Raw genomic sequence first — 20,735 nt, 5'->3', positions numbered from 1 at the left:
CTCTCTTCTCTCTCTATCTCTCAGTCTCATACACTTGCACACAAAGTGTCCATTCACTTTGTTTGTGATCATAGCACTTTCCATTAAGAACGGAAGGCTCTCCCTTCGAACAAAAAGGAACCATGAGCACAGTTCAGAGCACTCATCTCAGCTAAGTAGATGGGCAGAGAGAGGGGATACGTGCAGCCGAGCAGGCAGGATTCAGGAGAGGTTTCTCTACTTGACCATATCTTGACACTCAAGAGCCATCATTGAGGAGGGCAGATCACATGGGAGACGGATCTATTGCAGCTTTGTGGACTTCCGCAAAGCATTTGACACAGTACCTAGAGCTAGATTGATGCGCAGATTACAGGAGATGGGGGTACCCACAGAGCTCATTTGGGGGGTCATGGCACTATACAAGTCAGTAGTGGGGCATGTACGCACCTCAGAGGGCCTATCTACAGCGGTTCATTCCACTATTGGGGTGAAGCAGGGTTGCCCGCTCTCTCCTACTTTGTTTGGTATGTATGTGGATGAGGTTTCTGACTACATTGAGAGAGATGGTGATAGAGGTGCACAACTGGCAGGAACATGGATTCCACTATTGTTATATGCTGATGATATTGTGTTGATCTCCGACTCTCCGGAGGGGATGCAACGTCACTTGGATGCTTTGCATAGGTTTGCCTAAGAAAGTGGTTTGTCTGTCAACCTTGGTAAAACCAAGGTCATGGTATTTAATACCACCCCACAGTGGATCAGAAGGTCAGCGCCCGCATTCACATACGGCCAGGAGACAGTGGAGTATACACATGCTTACACCTACCTTGGAGTGGTTTTTAGTGGACCAGCATTTTCATTGAGAAGAGCAGCAGAGACTAGATTGACCAGAGCCCATGCAGCATTGGGTAGATTGGAGAGGATGTGTTTACATGTTCAGTTTCACGAGCCTCGGACGAAGCTCTGGCTCTTTGACACCCTGGTGGCTTCTGCATTGCTCTTTGGAGCTGAAATTTGGGGACCTTCATTGGACCATCATGGGAGGACAGGTCGCACTGATGGATGGGAGGACATGGAGAAACCACTAGTCTCTATGATCTCACGGCTCATTAGAGCCAAGGCCTCAGTACCACGTGCCATTATCCAAGCAGAGCTAGCTACCCCCCCCCCCCCCCCCCCCCCCCCCCCCTAGTTGACGCGCTCACCAGACCGATCTCCTTCATACACCGCATGTGGGAACTTCCCAGAAACAGATATGCCCGCCTTGCACTTGAGTCCTCTCGATAGTTAGCCATGCAGGGAGATGCAGCATGCTGGTATGCGGAGATGACATCATGGTTTCAGGTGCATGGGTTCAGCATAGACAAACAGTCCCCCCTTCCACCACGCTCATCCGCCAGGACCTGACTCAGCTAGACACCAGGAGGACATGGATACAGCCAACACAGGATCAGGGCACGAAGATGGCTTTCTACAGAGAGCGTCTTCTCCAGCTTACGGAAGACGGTTTTGAGACGAGACCCTGATACATGGACACCCACTTGTCTCATGGGATACGATGTGCTATTGGTCAGATACGCACATCTTCACACCAGCTGCGGATTGAGACTGGGAGATACGGCAGAGTACCAACAGAGGCCAAGACATGCCTCCTGTGTGACCTGGAGCCCCCGTCTACTACGAGATACGTGGCCGTTTCCACTGCTTGTTCAGAGAGGGCTTCGGACCACTCTCCAGAGTCATGCAGTACGAGGATCAGAGATGCTTGGGTCTATTTTTGCTCGAGCTACACAGACACAGAGAGAGCCTGATGAGGGGAGAGGCCAGCCATTCTCAGAGACGGATCACAGACTTCTTTAGAGCAGACACTGGACACCCGGAGGAGCTACTACCACAGGAGAGCTCGCCGCCTCACACCAGAGGCACACTGATCGACCGAGCGACCGAGCTAGGGAGATCCAGATGCCCACGACAACGGAGGACTAACCAGCATCGACGGAGGCTACATCAGAGGATTCGGATCACTCTGGCCAGACATGCACGACGCCCGGTCAGGCTATTGACAATGGAGGAGATTGATGAGATCCGCCAGCGACCGATACTAAATCTTTTGTGATCTGTGATTTAGCTATCCCCACCTAGTTGATTAGATCACACCTAGCTGTTTCGGATTCCATAGCCATTTTTTCTGTCATTTTTGTTACTCTGACTTTATATCAGATCCACCACACTGTAACTTTCTGGTCCTATAGGTCATTCTGGCCTTCTGAAGACGTTAATATAACATTTCATTTCATCTCATCTCATCTCATCTCATCTCTCTCTCTCTCTCTCTCTCTCTCTCTCTCTCTCTCTCTCTCTCTCTCTCTCTCTCTCTCTCTCTCTCTCTCCAATGTTTGAGTTTCTCTTCCACTACACACTCTGACAAGTTACAATTTCAACCTTTGACTTCATTCTCAAAAATCAATTTTACAATTTTTTTAGCCTTTAAATTGTGATAAAGTATCAAGGTTATCACTCTTGTTATTAAACCATAATCACAGCCCTCGAACCCTTTTCAAACACTCAATAAGGTTGAGGAAAGGTCCAATATAAGGCGTACGATTTACTTTTGTCCATGCAGCAATACACAAGTAAGAACTCCTTGCTTATCATTTTGAACAATCTCCTTCGGAAAATGCAAGCTCTGCAACCAACTCTTCAAACTATGTAGGAATTAACTATGGAGAGTTTTGAGAGTTAAAACCACAAAAAAAACCTGCAAGCTGGCCTATTCTCCCTTAAAAGTAAAAATGTGTAATGGAAACAAGGGACAGCACACAATGTAAGCAAACAAGTCAACTTTGACCCAATCATGCATCAGAAGTTGGAAAGACAGTGAAGAACAGGTAAATAGTAGCCAAGAGTTGGTGACCTTTGTAGGCTCTTTATGATGGGCGAATTATTGGTGACTATAGCTGGAAATCTATTTGCCAAAAAATTCAAGGATGTAATTCCTTCCAAATTCGCACAATACACCAACCATGATTACATAAACAAAGAAAGACATCTCTTCTACATTCTATTTGTCAAAAAATTCAAGGATGTAACTCCTTCCATACTTGCACAATACACCAACCACGATTGCACGAATCCTTTAACCAAGAAAGACATTCTCTTAGCTACTCAGAATGCTTTTCTCCATTCCGGGCACTCAAGCTAGAACAAGCGAGTAAAAGGCATAAAGTGACTACCTCAGCCTGCCAGGGTGATCCAAACTAGCGTCTGGAAGAAGCACCCATGCGTCTTCCATCGTATGTCGACAGCCCTTGTCCTCGGCAGCGTCAGCCTCTATCGGCACCCATGCACTCTCTGGCGCATGCGTGTCGGCTTCACATTTGGCCTCGTCACATGAACGTGCCAACAGGTTGCTTCCGCTTGCTGTGGTCGAAACCCCATCGATTCTAACTGCCCCTTCCAAAGCCGAATCAGACCTGACGCGCTTCGCCGTTGGCTCCATTACTCACTACTTTTCCTGAGCCCATACGCTAACCCAACTGCGCCACTCTCACTTTCACACTCTCTCTCTAGCTCTCAAATTTAAGGCTCCGCCCACCATTGAGGCACCTTTTAAAAAAAGGGAAAATTACCATAATTTGTGGACATTCCCAAAATACCCCTCAAATTTCAAAAATTCCCGAACTACCCCCAATAGATAGTCATAAATTCCCTAAATGCCCTTCAAATTTTCCAAAAGTCCCAAAATGCCCTTGGTTGTGAGATTAAATTACTCCAAGGATAAAAATTGATTGTCTTTCAATACAAGATGCTAAAACTAGAATTTGAGGTGGTTATGTAGGCTTCGCAGATGAATTGCTTCGTTACTTTAGACATAATTTCCTTTTTTGCAAGGTAATTTGTGACAAATTACATGCTAAGCACTAAAAAATGGATCTCAATTGTCACAACGGAATAAAGATTAGAAAATCTTGATCAATCCAACCAAAATAGATATAAGGGTATTTTTTGGGAATTTTTGAAATTTGAGGGGTATTTTAAAACTTTCCACAAATTAGAAGGGTATTTTGGTAATTTTCCCTATTAAAAAAAGGGAAAATTACTAGAATACCCCTCTAATTTGTGGAAATACCCCTCAAATTTCAAAATTCCCAAAATTCCCTTGTGAGTGCTTAGCATGTAATACATCACAAATTACCTCCCAAAAGAGGTAATTATGTCTAAAGATAATGAAGCAAATTTATCTTCAAACCCTGCATAAAGAGCTCAAACTCTAGTTTTAGTATCTTGTATTGATAGACAATCACTCTTCTTATAAAAAGCTACAAATTCTTTTATCTTTGGAGATATTTACTCTCACAACTAGGGTGTTTTGGGAATGTTGGAAAATTTGAAGGGCATTTTGGGAATTTATGACAAAATATTGGGGGTATTTTGGGAATACTTGAAATTTGAGAGGTATTTTGGGAATTTCCACAAATTAGAGGGGTATTTTGGTCGTTCTTCCTTTAAAAAACTTATCCACTTAATATTGAACGCTCTATTGTCCACGCAAGCAATGTTGCGCATCAGCAAAAATAGTCTCCAAGAGCAAGCTATTTCGAGGCTCTTAGGCTAGGGGCTCTTCCTACTAGCATGAACACTATTGTTATCAAACTTATCCATAAGAGGGGAGAGGAGGAGGGCCCTGAAATTTACTTGCCTGACTTCTCTATACAAAGTGTTTGCCTTAGCCCTAGCTCTGAGGCTTAGCCCTCTTCTGGACTCTCCTTGAGCAAAAGGGGCTCATCAAAGGCAAGTTCATCCTTGATGCCATCGTCACCATCTAGGTAGGGTTTGAATATGCTAAGAAACATGGTCAAAACTTCATTTTTTTCAAAATAGATTTTGATAAAGCTTATGATAGAAAGGAATGGGACTTCATCCTTCAATGTTTGTTTGACCTTGGCCTTTGCCTTGGCAAAATGTTCATCAAATCCATTCATGTTATGATTGGCAATGCTTATGCTAGAGTAGCTATAAATGGTGAGCTCACCGATAATATTCCCTTGAGAAGATATGTAAGGCAGGGGTGTCATATAGCCCCTTAGCTAAATTCTATATGCTCAGATGCTTTGGGTTGGCTAATTAAAGATGCCATACAAAAAGGGCTTATCAAAGGGATCAAGGTTCTAGGTGCTACTAGGGACCTTTGTTGCGGCAATTTGCAGATGATACGAATGCTATGATGGCTGATGATACTAACATTGTTAAGCACTTCTGGCACTGTTTAAACCTTTTTTGTCTAGCTAGTGGTTCAGTGATAAACCATACAAATATAGGTTTCAAATCCTCCTTAGGTGTTGTGCATCAGGTTATAGGGAAAGCATGATGTAATCAAATTGTGGATAGGCAAATATTCAGGCTTTTGGGCATTCATATGGGCTTCCAGATCACCTTTTCTCAGAGGTGGGATTGAGTTGTTAACAAGTTTAGACAAAAAATCGTCTCTTAGCAAAGCTACCAGCCATGTCTTTCTTCCAAGGCCTTTGTGCTTAACCATTTCATTTTGTCTACTATGATACATTTTCTGTCTTGTTGGATGCCTGTTAAATACCATTTGGACAAGATCTTCACTCTTGCTAGAAGATTCTTGTGGGAAGGAGATATTGATCATTCCAGAATCCCAAAGGTCACTTGGAATACTTGTTATCAAGCCAACATAAAATCTAGCGTTTGCGGGCTGCTCTGTGAAGCTCCATGGAAGAGATGAGAGGGGCCACTACGATCAATTGTAGGGTGATGACCCTACCACCATGCTCAAATTTTAGATTGTTGTGCAAATAGCTCCTCACTAGAGTAGGGCCCAGGCTGTGCGATCACTCTGTGCCTAGGTACACGATATTCCTAGCCAAATACGTGAAATGAAAGTCAAGGGTAGCCTCATATTCTTGCATGGCTAATGGAACCCGCAAGACTACGTATTCCATACCGTCTATTTATAACCATTGTCCAAGCCAACAATGTACTCATGATCGTTGTTGTCTTGGGAAACCTTAACTTCTTAACCAACGAGTACTTTAACATAGTTGGTGTCACCCAACAAGCATGTCGCTCATCATAGTGGCACAATGCCACCTCATTGAACTCTCTGAAACTAAGAGGAAGTGTCTGCATTGTGTGCAACTGCGTAGAAGATTTTGTTAAGTATGGAGCCTGATTTACCCTTGTAATTTTCTGTGGTAAAAGCGCACATTTGTAAGGCCCCCATTATGAGGAGAAGCCATCGTGCGTGAAGGAAAATCACTCACCGGAAACCAAAATTTTCACGGACAAGAATCAGGGGCAACTTTTAAAGGCCTCGGGGGCGGAGGCCCCCGAGACTTTTTTTTTCGTCGGAATATTCTTTTTCGCCGGAATATTATGGCCGAACGGCGGTCGGAAAACAACCGGTCGGTTGGCCGGTGGCCGGTGGCCGAATTCAAAAGCGGACTTGTCTTCTCAAGGGCGGCCACACATGGGCGGATTGGAGGGTCCGATTTGGACTTATTCGCACAAGGGCGACTACACATGGCTGTCTCTCATAAGAGAGGGCAGCCCTTTTGGCCTATAAAAGGAGGCCATTTCTACACATATTTCATAGTGTGAAGTTGATGCAACAAGGTGAGTGTGAGGTGGTGAGAGTGAAGCAAGGCGGGAGCTCCATTAAGGGTATAATCCCTTTGTAAACTACTTCTTGTTTTGAAGTACTAAAGCCATTGAGTGGCTGCTTTCCCGTGGACGTAGCCCACATTGGGTGAACCACGTATATCGTGTGTACTCTCTCTCTCTCTCTCTCTCTCTCTCTCTCTACTCTATAATCTCGTGTATATAAATTTGTCTCTCTCCATTAAGTAATCTACTCAATTATCTATTTAGCTACGTCTTATTTCCTAACAACTGGTATCAGAGCAAGGTTTGCTCGTAGCTAAATTATCTCAAGGAAAGGATTCCTTGAATTGAGTGGGAGTTATGGCGGAGGAAGGGAAGCTCAAGATTGAGAAGTTCAACGGCAAAAACTACCAACATTGGAAGATGCAGATTGAAGACTATCTCTACCAGAAGGACCTCTATTTGCCACTAGGCGGTCTTGCGAAGAAGCCCGCAACAATGGCAGATGAAGCATGGATTGTCCTTGATCGAAAGGCACTGGGAACAATCCGGTTAAGCTTGGCGTCAACGGTGGCCTTCAATGTTTCGGAGATGAAGACCACGGAGGACTTGATGAAGTCACTTGACGACTTCTACGAGAAACCATCGGCATCCAATAAGGTATTTCTTATGAAGCGCTTGTTCAATCTAAAGATGGCAGAGAATGGTTCAGTTGCAGAACACCTAAATGACTTTAACACAAACATTAGTCAACTTCGATCAGTGAAAATCAATTTCGATGACGAAGTGCGAGCTCTCCTTATACTATCATCTCTACCGGATAGTTGGGACAGCCTTGTGATGGCTGTAAGTAATTCTATCTCTGGCACAAATACTCTTAAGTTTGATGATGTTGTGGGTGTTCTCCTAAGCGAGGAAATGCGAAGGAGAAGCATAGAAGAATCATCAAGTGCTGCACTATCAGTGGAAACAAGAGGAAGGCTTAAGGAGAGGTTCAAAAACCAAAAGGGTCGTGATCGCTCAAGGCGGAGCAAGTCACGCACAAAGTCAGTTCTTGAATGTTGGAACTGCGGCAAGAAGGGCCACGTCAAGAAGGATTTCCGGTCCAAGAAGAAGAAGGAGATAGAGTCTCAAGACAACAAGCCAACATCGGAGGCCAATGTGGCAGGTAAAGTAGAGCAAGATGCTCTAATTCTCTCATTAGACAATGTGTCTAATTCCTGGATAGTAGATTCCGGGGCTTCATTCCATGCGACACCACACAAGCAACATTTCCAAGACTACACCAAAGGTAATTTTGGGTATGTATACTTGGGAGATGATGAAGCTTGTGAGATTGTCGGCAAAGGTACAGTTTCTGTCAAAACTGCTAACGAAAATGAATGGAAGCTTAAAGATGTTAGGCATGTTCCTTCTCTTCGCAAAAATTTGATCTCTATAGGACAATTGGACGATGAAAGTCACAACATTGCATTCGGAAACAAACGGTGGAAGATCTCAAAGGGATCTTTGGTGGTTGCCAAGGGTGAAAAAGTTGGTACACTTTACTTGTGTACTGTTAGCGCGCAACCTTCAGCTTGTGCAGCAACTACAGAAGTTGACAGTGCGGTGTGGCACTACCGACTTGGGCATATGAGTGCCAAAGGAATGCAAATCCTTCAAACAAAGAAGCTTCTACCAGGTTTGAAAGAAGTGGACTTAGAGTTCTGTGAAGATTGTGTTTATGGTAAACAAAAGAGGGTAAAATTTCAAAAATCAGGAAATGAAAGAAAAAATAAAAAACTTGAGTTGGTTCATTCTGATGTTTTGGGTCCTGCAAGTACACCATCACTTGGTGGCTCATTGTACTATGTAACATTCATAGACGATGCGACTAGAAAAACATGGGTTTATGTCATGAAGAATAAATCTGATGTATTTTCCATATTTCAAAGGTGGAAAGCCTTTGTGGAGAATGAAACAGGTACCAAGGTTAAATGCCTCAGATCCGACAATGGAGGTGAATATTGCAGCCAAGCTTTTGTGCTAGCAATGGCATTCGGAGGCAAAGGACAACCCCAAGGACACCTCAACAAAATGGGATTTCGGAAAGAATGAACAGGACAATCATGGAACGAGCACGAAGCATGCGGCTACATGCAGGCCTACCGCTTGAGCTTTGGGCGGAAGCTGTAAGTACGTCTGTGTACTTAATCAATCGGTCACCCTCAACGGCATTGGATGGAGGAGTTCCAGAAGAGGCATGGACAGGTAAACCGGTGAATTATGCATTTCTCAAAGTGTTTGGGTGTGAGGCTTTCATGCACATAAATAGAAGCCTAAGATCAAAGTTAGATGCAAAGTCCAAAAAGTGTTTCTTCATTGGCTATGGAGAAGGAGACTTTGGGTATCGCCTATGGAATCCTGAAGATGGTAAAATCTTAAGGAGTAGGAATGTAATTTTTAACGAACAAAATATGTACAAAGATTACTTGGAAAGAAAACAAACAAAAGAAACAGGTGATAAGTACATGGAGCTTGAGGACGGTGAAGACTCAAGGACTGCAAACGGTGACAATGTGCAACAACGTCAACCAAATGACGAGCCTCAACCTATTCCCCGAAGATCTACAAGAGCAAGTAGACCTCCAGAAAGGTTTGTTCCTTCCTTCAACCATCTCTTGATCTCAGATTCTGGAGAGCCGGAATCATATGAAGAAGCTATGCAACATGAATCCAAAGAAGAATGGACGAAGAGCATGCAAGTGGAGATGGACTCACTACATCGCAACCAAACATGGGAGTTGGTTGAGTTGCCTAAAGGTAAGCGGGCACTTCAAAACAAATGGGTGTACAAGCTAAAGGAAGAAGAAGGTGGGAAGAAAAGGTACAAGTCTAAGCTTGTGGTAAAAGGTTTTTCTCAAAAGAAAGGTATTGACTTCAATGAAATATTTTTTCCTGTTGTAAAAATGAACTCAATTAGGCTTGTCTTAAGCCTTGTGGTTGCTCATGATCTAAATCTCGAGCAAATGGATGTAAATACGGCATTCCCTCACGGTGACTTAGAGGAGGAAATCTACCTGCTTCAACCAAAGGGGTATGAAGTAAAAGGTAAGGAGAAAATGGTTTGCAGATTAAAGAAGAGCTTGTATGGTTTAAAGCAAGCATCAAGACAATGGTACTTGAAGTTTGATCGATGGATGTTGGATCATGGATTCACAAGATGCAACTCGGATCACTGCGTCTACACGGAGAATTTGGGAGATGGGAAATTCATCATCCTAATGTTGTATGTTGATGACATGTTGATTGCAAGTGCTAACATGCAGGACATCAAAGACCTAAAAGAGGAGCTGTCCAAATCTTTTTCAATGAAAGATATAGATACTGCAAAGAGGATACTTGGTATGAAAATATCAAGGGACAGGACGAAGAAGACAATAAAGCTATCTCAAGAAGATTACATCAAGAAGGTACTAGAAAGGTTTGCAATGCAAAATGCAAAACCAGTTTCTACACCTTTGACTGGTCATTTTAAACTAACGAAGGATATGTGTCCAAAGACACAAGAGGAGATAGCCTATATGTCTAAAGTTCCATATGCTGCAGCGGTAGGTTCTCTAATGTATGCTATGGTCTGGACAAGGCCAGACATTGCACATGCAGTGGGAGTTGTGAGTAGGTTCATGGACAACCCAGGTAAAGAGCATTGGCAAGTTGTGAAGTGGATACTTAGGTATCTAAAAGGGACAACAACAAATGCTTTGTATTTTGGAGGAACTGATATTTTTCTAGAAGGGTATGCTGATGCAGATATGGCAGGTGACAAAGATACTCGAAGGAGCACTACTGGCTATGTGTTCACGGTTGGAGGCACAGTAGTAAGCTGGGCTTCAAAGCTGCAGAAAGTGGTTTCACTTTCTACCACGGAAGCAGAGTATGTAGCAATGACGGAGGCAAGCAAAGAAATTCTGTGGCTTCACAGATTCTTAGAAGAGCTTGGATTCAAACAAGACAATTGTGTCTTGTACAGTGATAGCCAAAGCGCTATCCATCTTGCGAAGAACTCAACCTTTCATTCAAGGACAAAGCACATTGAGGTGAGATATCACTTCATACGCACTCTTTTGGAAGAGGGACAACTAAAGCTAGGAAAGGTGCATACAAGTGAAAATCCTGCAGACATGTTTACAAAGGTGGTCAACAAGGAGAAGTTGAGCTTTTGCTCATCTTCAATCGGCATTCAAGGATAATAAGCCAGAATGGAAAGCAGTCACAGGTTTGGTTTGGAGATCAGTCTCCAAGTGGGAGATTGTTAAGTATGGAGTCTGATTTACCCTTGTAATTTTCTGTGGTAAAAGCGCACATTTGTAAGGCCCCCATTATGAGGAGAAGCCATCGTGCGTGAAGGAAAATCACTCACCGGAAACCAAAATTTTCACGAACAAGAATCAGGGGCAACTTTAAAGGCCTCGGGGGTGGAGGCCCCCGAGACTTTTTTTTTCGCCGGAATATTCTTTTTTGCCGGAATATTATGGCCGAACGGCGGTCGGAAAACAACCGGTCGGTTGGCCCATGGCCGGTGGTCGGAAGTCAATGGCCGGTGGCCGGTGGTCGAAAGTCAATGGCCGGTGGCCAGTGGCCGAATTCAAAAGCGGACTTGTCTTCTCAAGGGCGGCCACACATGGGTGGATTGGAGGGTCCGATTTGGACTTATTCGCACAAGGGCGGCTACACATGGCTGTCTCTCATAAGAGAGGGCATCCCTTTTGGCCTATAAAAGGAGGCCATTTCTACACACATTTCATAGTGTGAAGTTGATGCAACAAAGTGAGTGTGAGGTGGTGAGAGTGAAGCAAGGCGGGAGCTCCATTAAGGGTATAATCCCTTTGTAAACTACTTCTTGTTTTGAAGTGCTTTCCCGTGGACGTAGCCCACATTGGGTGAACCACGTATATCGTGTGTACTCTCTCTCTCTCTCTCTCTCTCTCTCTACTCTATAATCTCGTGTATATAAATTTGTCTCTCTCCATTAAGTAATCTACTCAATTATCTATTTAGCTACGTCTTATTTCCTAACAGATTTACCATCTCTTTTGTGCTCATTGGCACTTGTGCTAGCTTTGAGCTTTGGGAATTCGGCTTTGGTGTGCCCCACATATAAAGCAATGATTTTGCTTTTGCACTTTAACATAGCTCTCTTTTTTTTTGAAATTTTGACTCTCGTTGTTTTTTAAATGGCCGTGGTTTTTTAGTCCAATGACCACCATGACCGCCCTGGTCAGTCCTCTTCCCTGCCTCTCACTAAGAAACCCCTTTTCTTTTAACCTTGCCCCCTTTTTTCTTTTTCCCTAGCCCTATCTACATTATCTCATGCACCATGACGCCTGATGTCATTGTAAATTTATGTGTGCTTGATCCCCTCAGATAAGTCCTTTGGCTAAAGAGGCTCAACGTACTCAAGGTAATCATTTGTGAGGCCCCTCTTGAAGCCACACAAAGTCTAAAATGCATAGATTCCCTTTAACTTGAGCACTATCTCTTTGTAGTATGAAATGTATTCATTTAGGGACTTGTTTTGCATAGAGCACTTGTCCCATAACTCCCAAGTTTGCTCTTCCTCATTGCCTAGGAAGAACTCTTTTTGAAACATCATTTTGAACTCTGGCCAAGTGGCAAGATGAGTGGTTAGACTCACTCCACCACTTGTACGCCTCGCCGGTCAATAGGAAACTAGCCTCTATGGGCTGAACACGGATAGGCTACTTCCAGAGCACATGAATATCCTACCACGGCTAGGAACATGTTCACACAATCTTTATTTGTCTCCCTTTCCTTTCCCCCAAAACTGGACAATTTGAAAGTATTGAGCAGAGCCAAGGTTGTCTCTATGGATGGCCCTACAGGCGCGTCGACTCTTGGACCCTTGTAACCATTGGTGAGGCTATGCTCACTCGTGCTACAGGTGCCCTCCTGCTCTGAGGAAGAGGAGATGCCACGGAAGCTGTGATAAGTGCATCTAGACATGAGGAGATGCTTTGCAGCATTGACTACATCAGGCTCCTTTACTTTTTCTAAGGTGTCAACTTGGCATTAAAATACTCGAGTATCCCACTAGAGAGCTCTGTCTTTGAAAGGATATGGATAGGATCGACCAGATCATACAGTGTGTTGCATTGGGCGGTGCTGGTGGTGGCAAAGGGTGCGGCCCTAGCTAGGGATTATACAGAGTGGTGCAACAGGTGGTGGGGTGGGGGCGTGGTGCAATGGTGTTGGGCGGTGCTGCTGCCGACATTGACGAGCCTCCTAAGTGGCAAAGTGCTGGTAGCATTGCAAGGCTCCAACAACATGCCATGGACGAGAGTAGTAGCAGGCTATAATAGCAGCCAATGGTTCTGTGTTAGACACGACCAAGAAGGAGTGCAAGCAAGAGAGGGTTATGAGCGAGCTTGAGAGAGAGAGAGAGAGAGAGAGAGAGAGAGAGAGAGAGAGAGAGAGAGAGAGAGAGAGAGAGAGAGAGAGAGAGAGAGAGAGAGAGAGAAGCTTTTTCCTTTGGCTATGGCAACCCGATCTCTGTACTTTCTCCTTCCTTGTTGCAATTGATTCCTTATCTCCCCAACTCCACAAACCTTTGACCAGACTTATCCACCCGCTCTCAAGATAATAATAAAACTAGTAGCTAAGGTCTACCGAGCCCGCTTCACACGCCTGGTCACTCCAAAATCAAGACATGCTGTGATACCAATGTTATGCTATGATAATGCCACTATGGGCACGAAAGGGTCTAGTCTCTAGTTCACCACCCATCCATGAGAAGGATGAGGCTTGCCCTCATTTTGTGATGCTCATATGGTGTAGTTTTCCATATCATATGAGGTTGGGGTAAAGGCATTACGCCTCTACCCACGATCGACGGCTCCTTATGCATGATCGACCGCACGTCCACTGTGTTTACATCCTTTCCTTATTCTTCATATACCAAAAGAATAAGGAGCTCCTCCTATCCTGATTGAGGGAACTCCACCCAACACACCTCTTGCCTCATCTCCCCTTCCCCGCGCATGCACATGCACACATCCGTGCACTCATTAATTGGTATTAGAGCCATTGGGAGGCGATCGGTGGCGGTGTACCCCCTCTCCGATAGGCTCTCAACAGTGGCGATGGATCTCGGTGCTTGAGGACGGTAGATTTGTCAAGGAGAAGGCGGATCAGAGGAGACTGGCTAAGCTTGGAGCTCCCAGCGTGTCAACTCCTCTTGAGCTCAAAAGAGAATCTTTGCAGAAAATAGGGGATCTCTACAAGATTGAGTAGAGGACTGAAAGCTACAAGTAGTAGGAAGCAAGGAGAATCGGGATCTTGAGAGGCCAAGGATTCGAAGGGAGAGCTAGAGAGTGTGTGTGTGTGTGTGATCACACACACACACACACACAAAACAACGCAGCAAGGAAATTAGGAATCTTCTTGTTCCATGTGTCTGGTTTTTTATCGACGTATTTTTTGGCCGACGAGGTTGTGTGCCAGATTTTAGACGAATTTGCTCACAGGTTGCACATCCTTTTTAGTGCAAATTATGCGACACAGGTGTTGGGCTCATCTATGACTATGTGGGTCATTCCAAAGAGTATTTTTTAGCATGGTTTTGTGTGGTTTTATGCTATGTATGCATATGCGGATACACATGAGCTAGGTATAGACCGTAGGTGGTAGATCCACAGGTTTATAGGATTTTAGACAGAGTTTACAATTGTTTATAGAGCCACTCGTTCAAGAGTGAGCTAGATTGCCATGCTATTGGCAATTTCTGTATATCATATGTGGATTTGTCTATTGAAACATTGAGTGTTTGTTCATGATTTATGCGATTTTGGTGAGATTTTTGAGATTTTTACTCAAATTTCAAGGGAAACTTTGCCAGATTTATCCCAAATTCTCACCATGCTTTGTGCATATCTGCACTTTACTCTGTGATGGCTTAGTGGTCAAGTATGACTCCTATTTTGATAGTGATTGAGTTTTTATTCTCACTTTCATAGGCCTTGTCAGTTTAGACACGGATTTAGTGTTGTATCCACTCTTGTAGGAGTGAGAGTTGCATATGCTTGTGTGGCTACAGGTTACGAGTAGTCATAAGTTTTGGTTCTATAGGTTACAGGTACATATTCTTTGTAGTTGTCAGATTTTGCACATAGATTTGTGGGATGCGTAAGCTCTGGCGAGAGTTGTTCATACGAGTCTTGAGTCTTTGCTACTCGTTGTGCATGCATTATCACTTGGCGCTTGTCTATGCACTGACTTTGCTTGGTTTTGAGTAGAGGTTGACATTGCTATTGTACATTGTTTTGGTAGACTTACATTTTGTACGAGCATTGATTTTGATGCAAATGATCATGGTTGGTTATGATTGATGTAGTGGGCGAGTGATCTCCCACTTTGTTGCCATTTTGGCATGGTTTAGAGATTGTGCTTGAGTTTTTCATCAGTCTACAAGGGAGACTCTATTAGATTTCTCCCAAGATTTCTTGCCATAGTTTTGATTTCTTGGCATCCATATAGCATACATATGTGACAGTTCAGAGTCAACAGTGATGACTCGTGAGAGACGACATTCTCATAGTTGCCGATATATGCGATGTTGGCATTGTTGTCACATAGGGCACATTAGGCGTCGATGTTCAAAAGTATGAGGCAACAATGAATATGTATGCATGATGCAAATGAGGTTCTGACACATGCTAGATCGATGGCTTCATATGCTAGTCAATGATGTCACTTTCACCTTTAGGGATCCGCTTACTTACATGTCTTTGAGAAGTGGCACTTCTTCCACTTGGTTGCTAGACGAGGATGCAGTTTTCCACGTCACACCACATCGTGAGTGGTTGAGAACTTTCTCTAGTGGGAGCTTTGATCATGAGCATTTGGCTGATGGTTTGGCATTTCACATTGCAGATGCATCAAATGTTTGCTTTTCATTATCGAGTGGTGCATCCTATACACTACAACATGTGCACTATGTTCCTTAGCTGAGACAATGTTTGATCTCAGTGAGATAGTTAGCAGATTGTGGGTGTCAGATAATGCTTAGAGAGCAGCCTTTCCAGATGCATTTCAGATTACTAGTGATTGCCAAGGGAGTCGAAGTGGCTTGGTATATCCTTTGCATGTATCTGAGGTACAAGACGCCATAGTCTTGGTTTTGTTGCTAGCATGTGTTGAGCAAGAGACAAGACATGTCTCCTTTGCAAGTGAGCTCCAATATGCTCATGAGAAAGAGCATTATCTCATCTTCCTACATAGGTCACCTTTCTTTGGCAGAAGAAATGCTTCAAACCATACGATAAGATAATTAAGATTGCAAACTATACGATCTACTCATGGTTGAGAATTATGTTTCTTTCCTTGCAAACAAAGATAAATAAAAACACCATATCAATGATCTAATTTGAGTACCTAATTAATTTTGATTATTGAGGTTTTAGTCATATTTGGCACATTTTAACCACAAGTGAGCACAAATCAAACACCTTGCACACACAATTGTTAGAGGAGTGTGTAAGAGGAGGTGGCACTATTCTCCCATGGCGCAATGATAATGGAAAGTGCGTCTTCCTTTCCATTAGTGCTAGGACTAATGTTAGGAGTTTTGTTTGGGCTTCCAATGCTGGAAGTGAGTAATTTGAGAAGCATAAAATCACTCACTAGAAGAACTTACATGTAAGGGAGAGATTTGGTGCTTTTATCATTTATAAATTGTCAAACTAACCCTTTTCTCTAGAAAACAAAGGGGGCATTGAATTGTGTAGCCATTTTGGCACACTACACAAGTTTGGCCTACAACGTAAGATTTAGGGTTAAAGTGGATGGACTACCATGCCAAGGCAGCTGTCATAGTGTGTAACTAAAAATTTCCTACACACTACACAAGTTTTGCCTAAAACATGAGATTTAAGGTTAAAGTGGATGGACTACCTTGCCAAGGCAACTTCCATAGTATGTGTAACTAAATATCTCCTATGTAATTTCCTCAATGTGGCACCATGCAATGTTGAATGAGCTCTCTATGAGTTCCAATTTATAGTGCAATGCTAGATTATGAGCTTAAATTATTAATTTGTCTTAGAACTAGCTCTAAAAGCCTTGAGCACCCATGCAATACCATTACAAACCTTAAGTAGAAAGGGTAATTTGTAAAAACTAAACATCACTTTTTGAGTTAATAGAGAAGACAGCTTGGAGAGATCGTTGCTTTGGATTCTCCTTCTTCTTCTTTTTTTCACTAGGCACTTTTCTAACTCACTAATGATATGTTTGTGCGTGTTGCTAGTGTTGTCAAAGAATTGGCATCCTTTCTTGCTTTCCTATGCATCGTAGAGACTCATCTCCTAGAATAGTGTGTGCACATTGTACCTCCTGTATGCTTGTAGTAGAGAGTCTGAGTAGGTGGAGTAGCAAGATATACACATATTGGCATATGTATGTGTGTTGAGAGTGGTCGGTTGAGGTGAAGAGGGAAGGAAGCACATGCAAAGGATTATCTTCTATCTTGTTTTTTGCCCACAAAGTCTTATTCTCATTCCTAAAGATGGTACTCTCTCACTCTTGTGAGATGTTTTCACGCCCTAGCCGGGTCATGCTATTGTTTGGATTGACAATTTAAGGTAGTTGTTCGCTTGATATAATGTGACTACACAAATTTTTTGGCACCATTGTTGGGGAATTGAGCGTTTAAGCTAAGGAGCTCTCTTTGGTGATAAGCACTTGCATCATCAGGCAAATTGAATATGTTACCCCATTCTGGTGCTATCAAAATGGGATAAGCACTTGCATTAATATGCACATGGAATAGTCACTCCATTCTAGTGCTATCAAAATTAGAGCACTTACTAGTGATGACTTAGCTTTTCAAAAGCAATGTCACACTTGGAACTCCACTCAAAAGGAGACTAGTGGGGGCACCAAAACATTGTTGGGAAACAAGAGCAAGGGGCACCTCTATAGAAATGTCTCCCAATAGCACTTAAGACACAAATTTAGCACCACAAACCGTATCAAAAGATTATCCATAAATACTTCCAGTAAATATTGAAGATATGTCCTAAAGACATGGCACATAAGCCCCCAAAAAGTGCCACGAGCATTGGCCAGTCCAAAGAGAGTGATGGAGAAAAAGTAAATATTTCCCACTGTGGAAAATTTCATATTGTGTTGGTCTATTGGTGTTATACTCTTTGAATTGTAGCCAAGCAAAACCATCAAGAAAACTATAGGCTTTCTTACTTGCTCGTTGTTTAAGTACATGGCCAGTGATGGCCAAGGGGTAAATATCTTGAATTGTATTGCCTACTTGCTTGAGGTTTTAAAAAACTCAAAGCTTTCCGTTTTTCTTAGGAATGGCCAAAATTGGAGACATCCATTTGATATGGTAAACTCCACATCCAAGAGCCTATCTATTTCTTCCTTGATCTTTTATGAAAATATTTCATTATAAGTATTGGGGTGATGTTTGTGTGGTTTTCCATCCTCCTTAAGAGGGATAGTATGTTGGTATATAAAAATTCTACACCTTTTAGTCTTTGTAAGACCATGAAAAAACATCCATATACTCCTTGAGAGTGAAAAGAAAAAAGGTTTCTTCCTCCTTGTTCAAATTTGTGGCTATCCACACCATTTTGGTTGGTTCTTTAGGTCCTTGTAGATTCACCTATTTGGCATTCACATGCCCATTGTCAGATTCCCCCTTTAATGTAACTGGCTCTTGTTTAGGTTTCTCAAAGATAATTTGAATGAAAAATCATTGAAAATATTGAAAATAAATTACCATAATAAGATTAAAGCTCTATTCACACAAATGACTATAAACAACCCACCACTTATAAAGTCACCACTCAACAAAACAATTTATTCAAAGTGACTACCAATCTCCACATTGATAATTTGAATAAAAGTTTACAACAAATAAAAAAACAATTGTTGCAACATTCAACTTTTCCATACAAACATGTCAAACTCATGTCAAACTAAGAACACTTAGTACATAGATTGAGATGCTACATAAAATCTATGGAAATGATCGTTCAACATAACAAACTAGTCTTACGATCTCATAACTACTGATCTTCTATTATTGCAACTTCTTAGATACACACATTTCAATCCACACAATGTCTTGTATTCTCCCTCGGAAAGGTCACTTAGTATAACATGCTTGTATCATGAGCGTGCATAACCTCTTTTATTAAATCCCTATGTACCACAATTTTCTCCCTTGTATCCTTCTATAAATTTGATCTAAATTTAAATGTCCTTAATTGCACATTTATTTTTATGGAAATGAGAATAAACTTCCTTCATTAAAAGCTACATTTCCCTTTTGAAATCACTTTAAAATGGAATATTATCAACAAATTTTTTCCATAGTAACCACAATCCAAGAAAGAGTCTTGTCACTACAGACAAATTTCAAAACCAAGAAGCATCTTATATACATATCCAAATCATCATGTTATGACTTTTTGTATTAAAAAATTTGCAATTTGTCTTGTAATTGAATAGTTGTAAATGTGGTGTATACATGTCCACAAGCTTGTTTTGTTGTACTTTAGTTAGGTTGGTCTTTTAGAGATTGTTTTTAACTTTTGGTGGAAGTACAAGGTGCCTTACTTTAGCATTGATACGCTCTAATTTTCCAAGGTGCTAACTAGGAAAGGAGCCAAATTAGACAAACACCATCATAAATACTGCTTTTGTGAGGATGTCATGTTTGGCATACTTGACCAAAGCATTTCCAAGCAAGACATGGTTCTCCAATAGTCCCTAACTAGCAATCTCATATTGAATTCCCTCACTCATGTCAAAGTTGTCAATGATTGATAGGGGTAACACAAACATGCACACTCTCCAAAGAACCTTCTTGCTCTATAATCCTCTCTTAAATATCTTCCTTGTGATACTCCCTCTCCCTCCTCTCATTAACCAACATTGAAGAAGACAAAGGAAATTTTTTGCACCATGTTGTGTGTGTATGTTGGGCGGTAAACTCTTTGCTTAAAGTTAGTTCTATGCATATGGGGGCAATACCATATATGAAGACATGTGTCATTCTACATTCTAGAAAGTAATTTCTTTGTTTGGATATGTCTATGTACACTAAAACACTTTTGAAAGTCTTAAAAGATCTAAGAAAGTGGCAGACAAATAGCAAAGCGGTGTCTCCAAACCTAAGATGTAAAAGTTGGGCCCCTGTATAGGACCATCACCAAAGACATTCTTAACTTTTAAACTGGTTTCCAAAGGGCATTTTGATGGTTAGTCCTTCTAATGATAGACTACACAAAATAGTATCCTTCTTAATTGAAGCGCAAATTTAAGTTGACCCCTTCAAGCACAATGTGGTAACCATTCTTACGTAGGGTTGACAACCATTTGAAGGACAAAAGGGCATCAAATACTATGGATGGATTATAACACAGATTGTTAAATAAATATTTCACACTTTTTGGTCTTGAACATAAAGGTTCCTTGCATTTTTTGACCAATTGCATCGAAGGGTGTTTTCTTTCAAGAACGGTTTTGAAAAATCCCAACTAGTTATTTTACATGTGTCCCTGGACATTGATTTGGGTCCAAGACTCCAACTACTTGCTCTCCATTTGTCAACCCCCAATCTCTAGTTTCAATACATCTTTCGTTTTAACTAGCCTCTCAAACTAAAAGTACTTAAAATTCCCAAGGTTTTTTCATTTAATAAATTAGGGATCCCATTTTCATTAATATCTAAACATACTTATGCATACATGGTTCTTATTTTGAAAAGAAAACACCCCACCATGCTTGATGATGGTTAAACAAAACATCAAGCATTGGCAGAAGGGGCTAGCCAAGAGAGAATGGGGCTTATACCCCTTCTCTTATACTCACCCCTCCTCAGGTCTCAGATTTTCTATAAGACACATCCCTCTTGTCTAGTTTGGGTATTCTCACTTGCTATCATAGGTTCTCCTCCATTTTGATATATGCACAATCCTCAAACAATGACACCATCCTTATTGAGATTATTTCATATGGCATCTTCATTGCAAAATTGGGTTTGTAACTCTAGGACACAACAATGTGTATCATGGCTAAGATATGCATTCCTTCCC

General features: G+C 42.0%; 1 protein-coding gene across 3 annotated transcripts in view; it reads right to left on the bottom strand.

The window, feature by feature from the left end:
- The window catches only part of LOC147438385 (Protein phosphatase 2C family protein), a 63,125-nt gene extending 59,572 nt beyond the window's left edge, over positions 1–3,553 (bottom strand). Inside the window, exons 1-2 of one of the 3 annotated variants that reach the window (XM_086487688.1) lie at positions 3,219–3,553; positions 2,900–2,950 (exon numbers count right to left, since the gene is read on the bottom strand). In XM_086487688.1, coding sequence (XP_086343814.1) covers positions 2,900–2,950; positions 3,219–3,484 — 317 coding nt within the window. In that variant the 5' untranslated portion in view covers positions 3,485–3,553. The remainder of the gene's footprint in view (positions 1–2,899; positions 2,951–3,218) is intronic. The other 2 variants (XM_086487685.1, XM_086487687.1) reach the window with 2 other exon arrangements.
- Positions 3,554–20,735: the final 17,182 nt, after the last annotated feature.

This window comes from Adiantum capillus-veneris, chromosome 17, assembly GCF_014529385.1.
Source record: "Adiantum capillus-veneris isolate H3 chromosome 17, ASM1452938v2, whole genome shotgun sequence".
NCBI classification, from domain to species: Eukaryota; Viridiplantae; Streptophyta; class Polypodiopsida; order Polypodiales; family Pteridaceae; genus Adiantum; species Adiantum capillus-veneris.
Note: the sequence above shows the minus strand (reverse complement) of the source record. Positions and strands in the feature narration are given on the sequence as shown.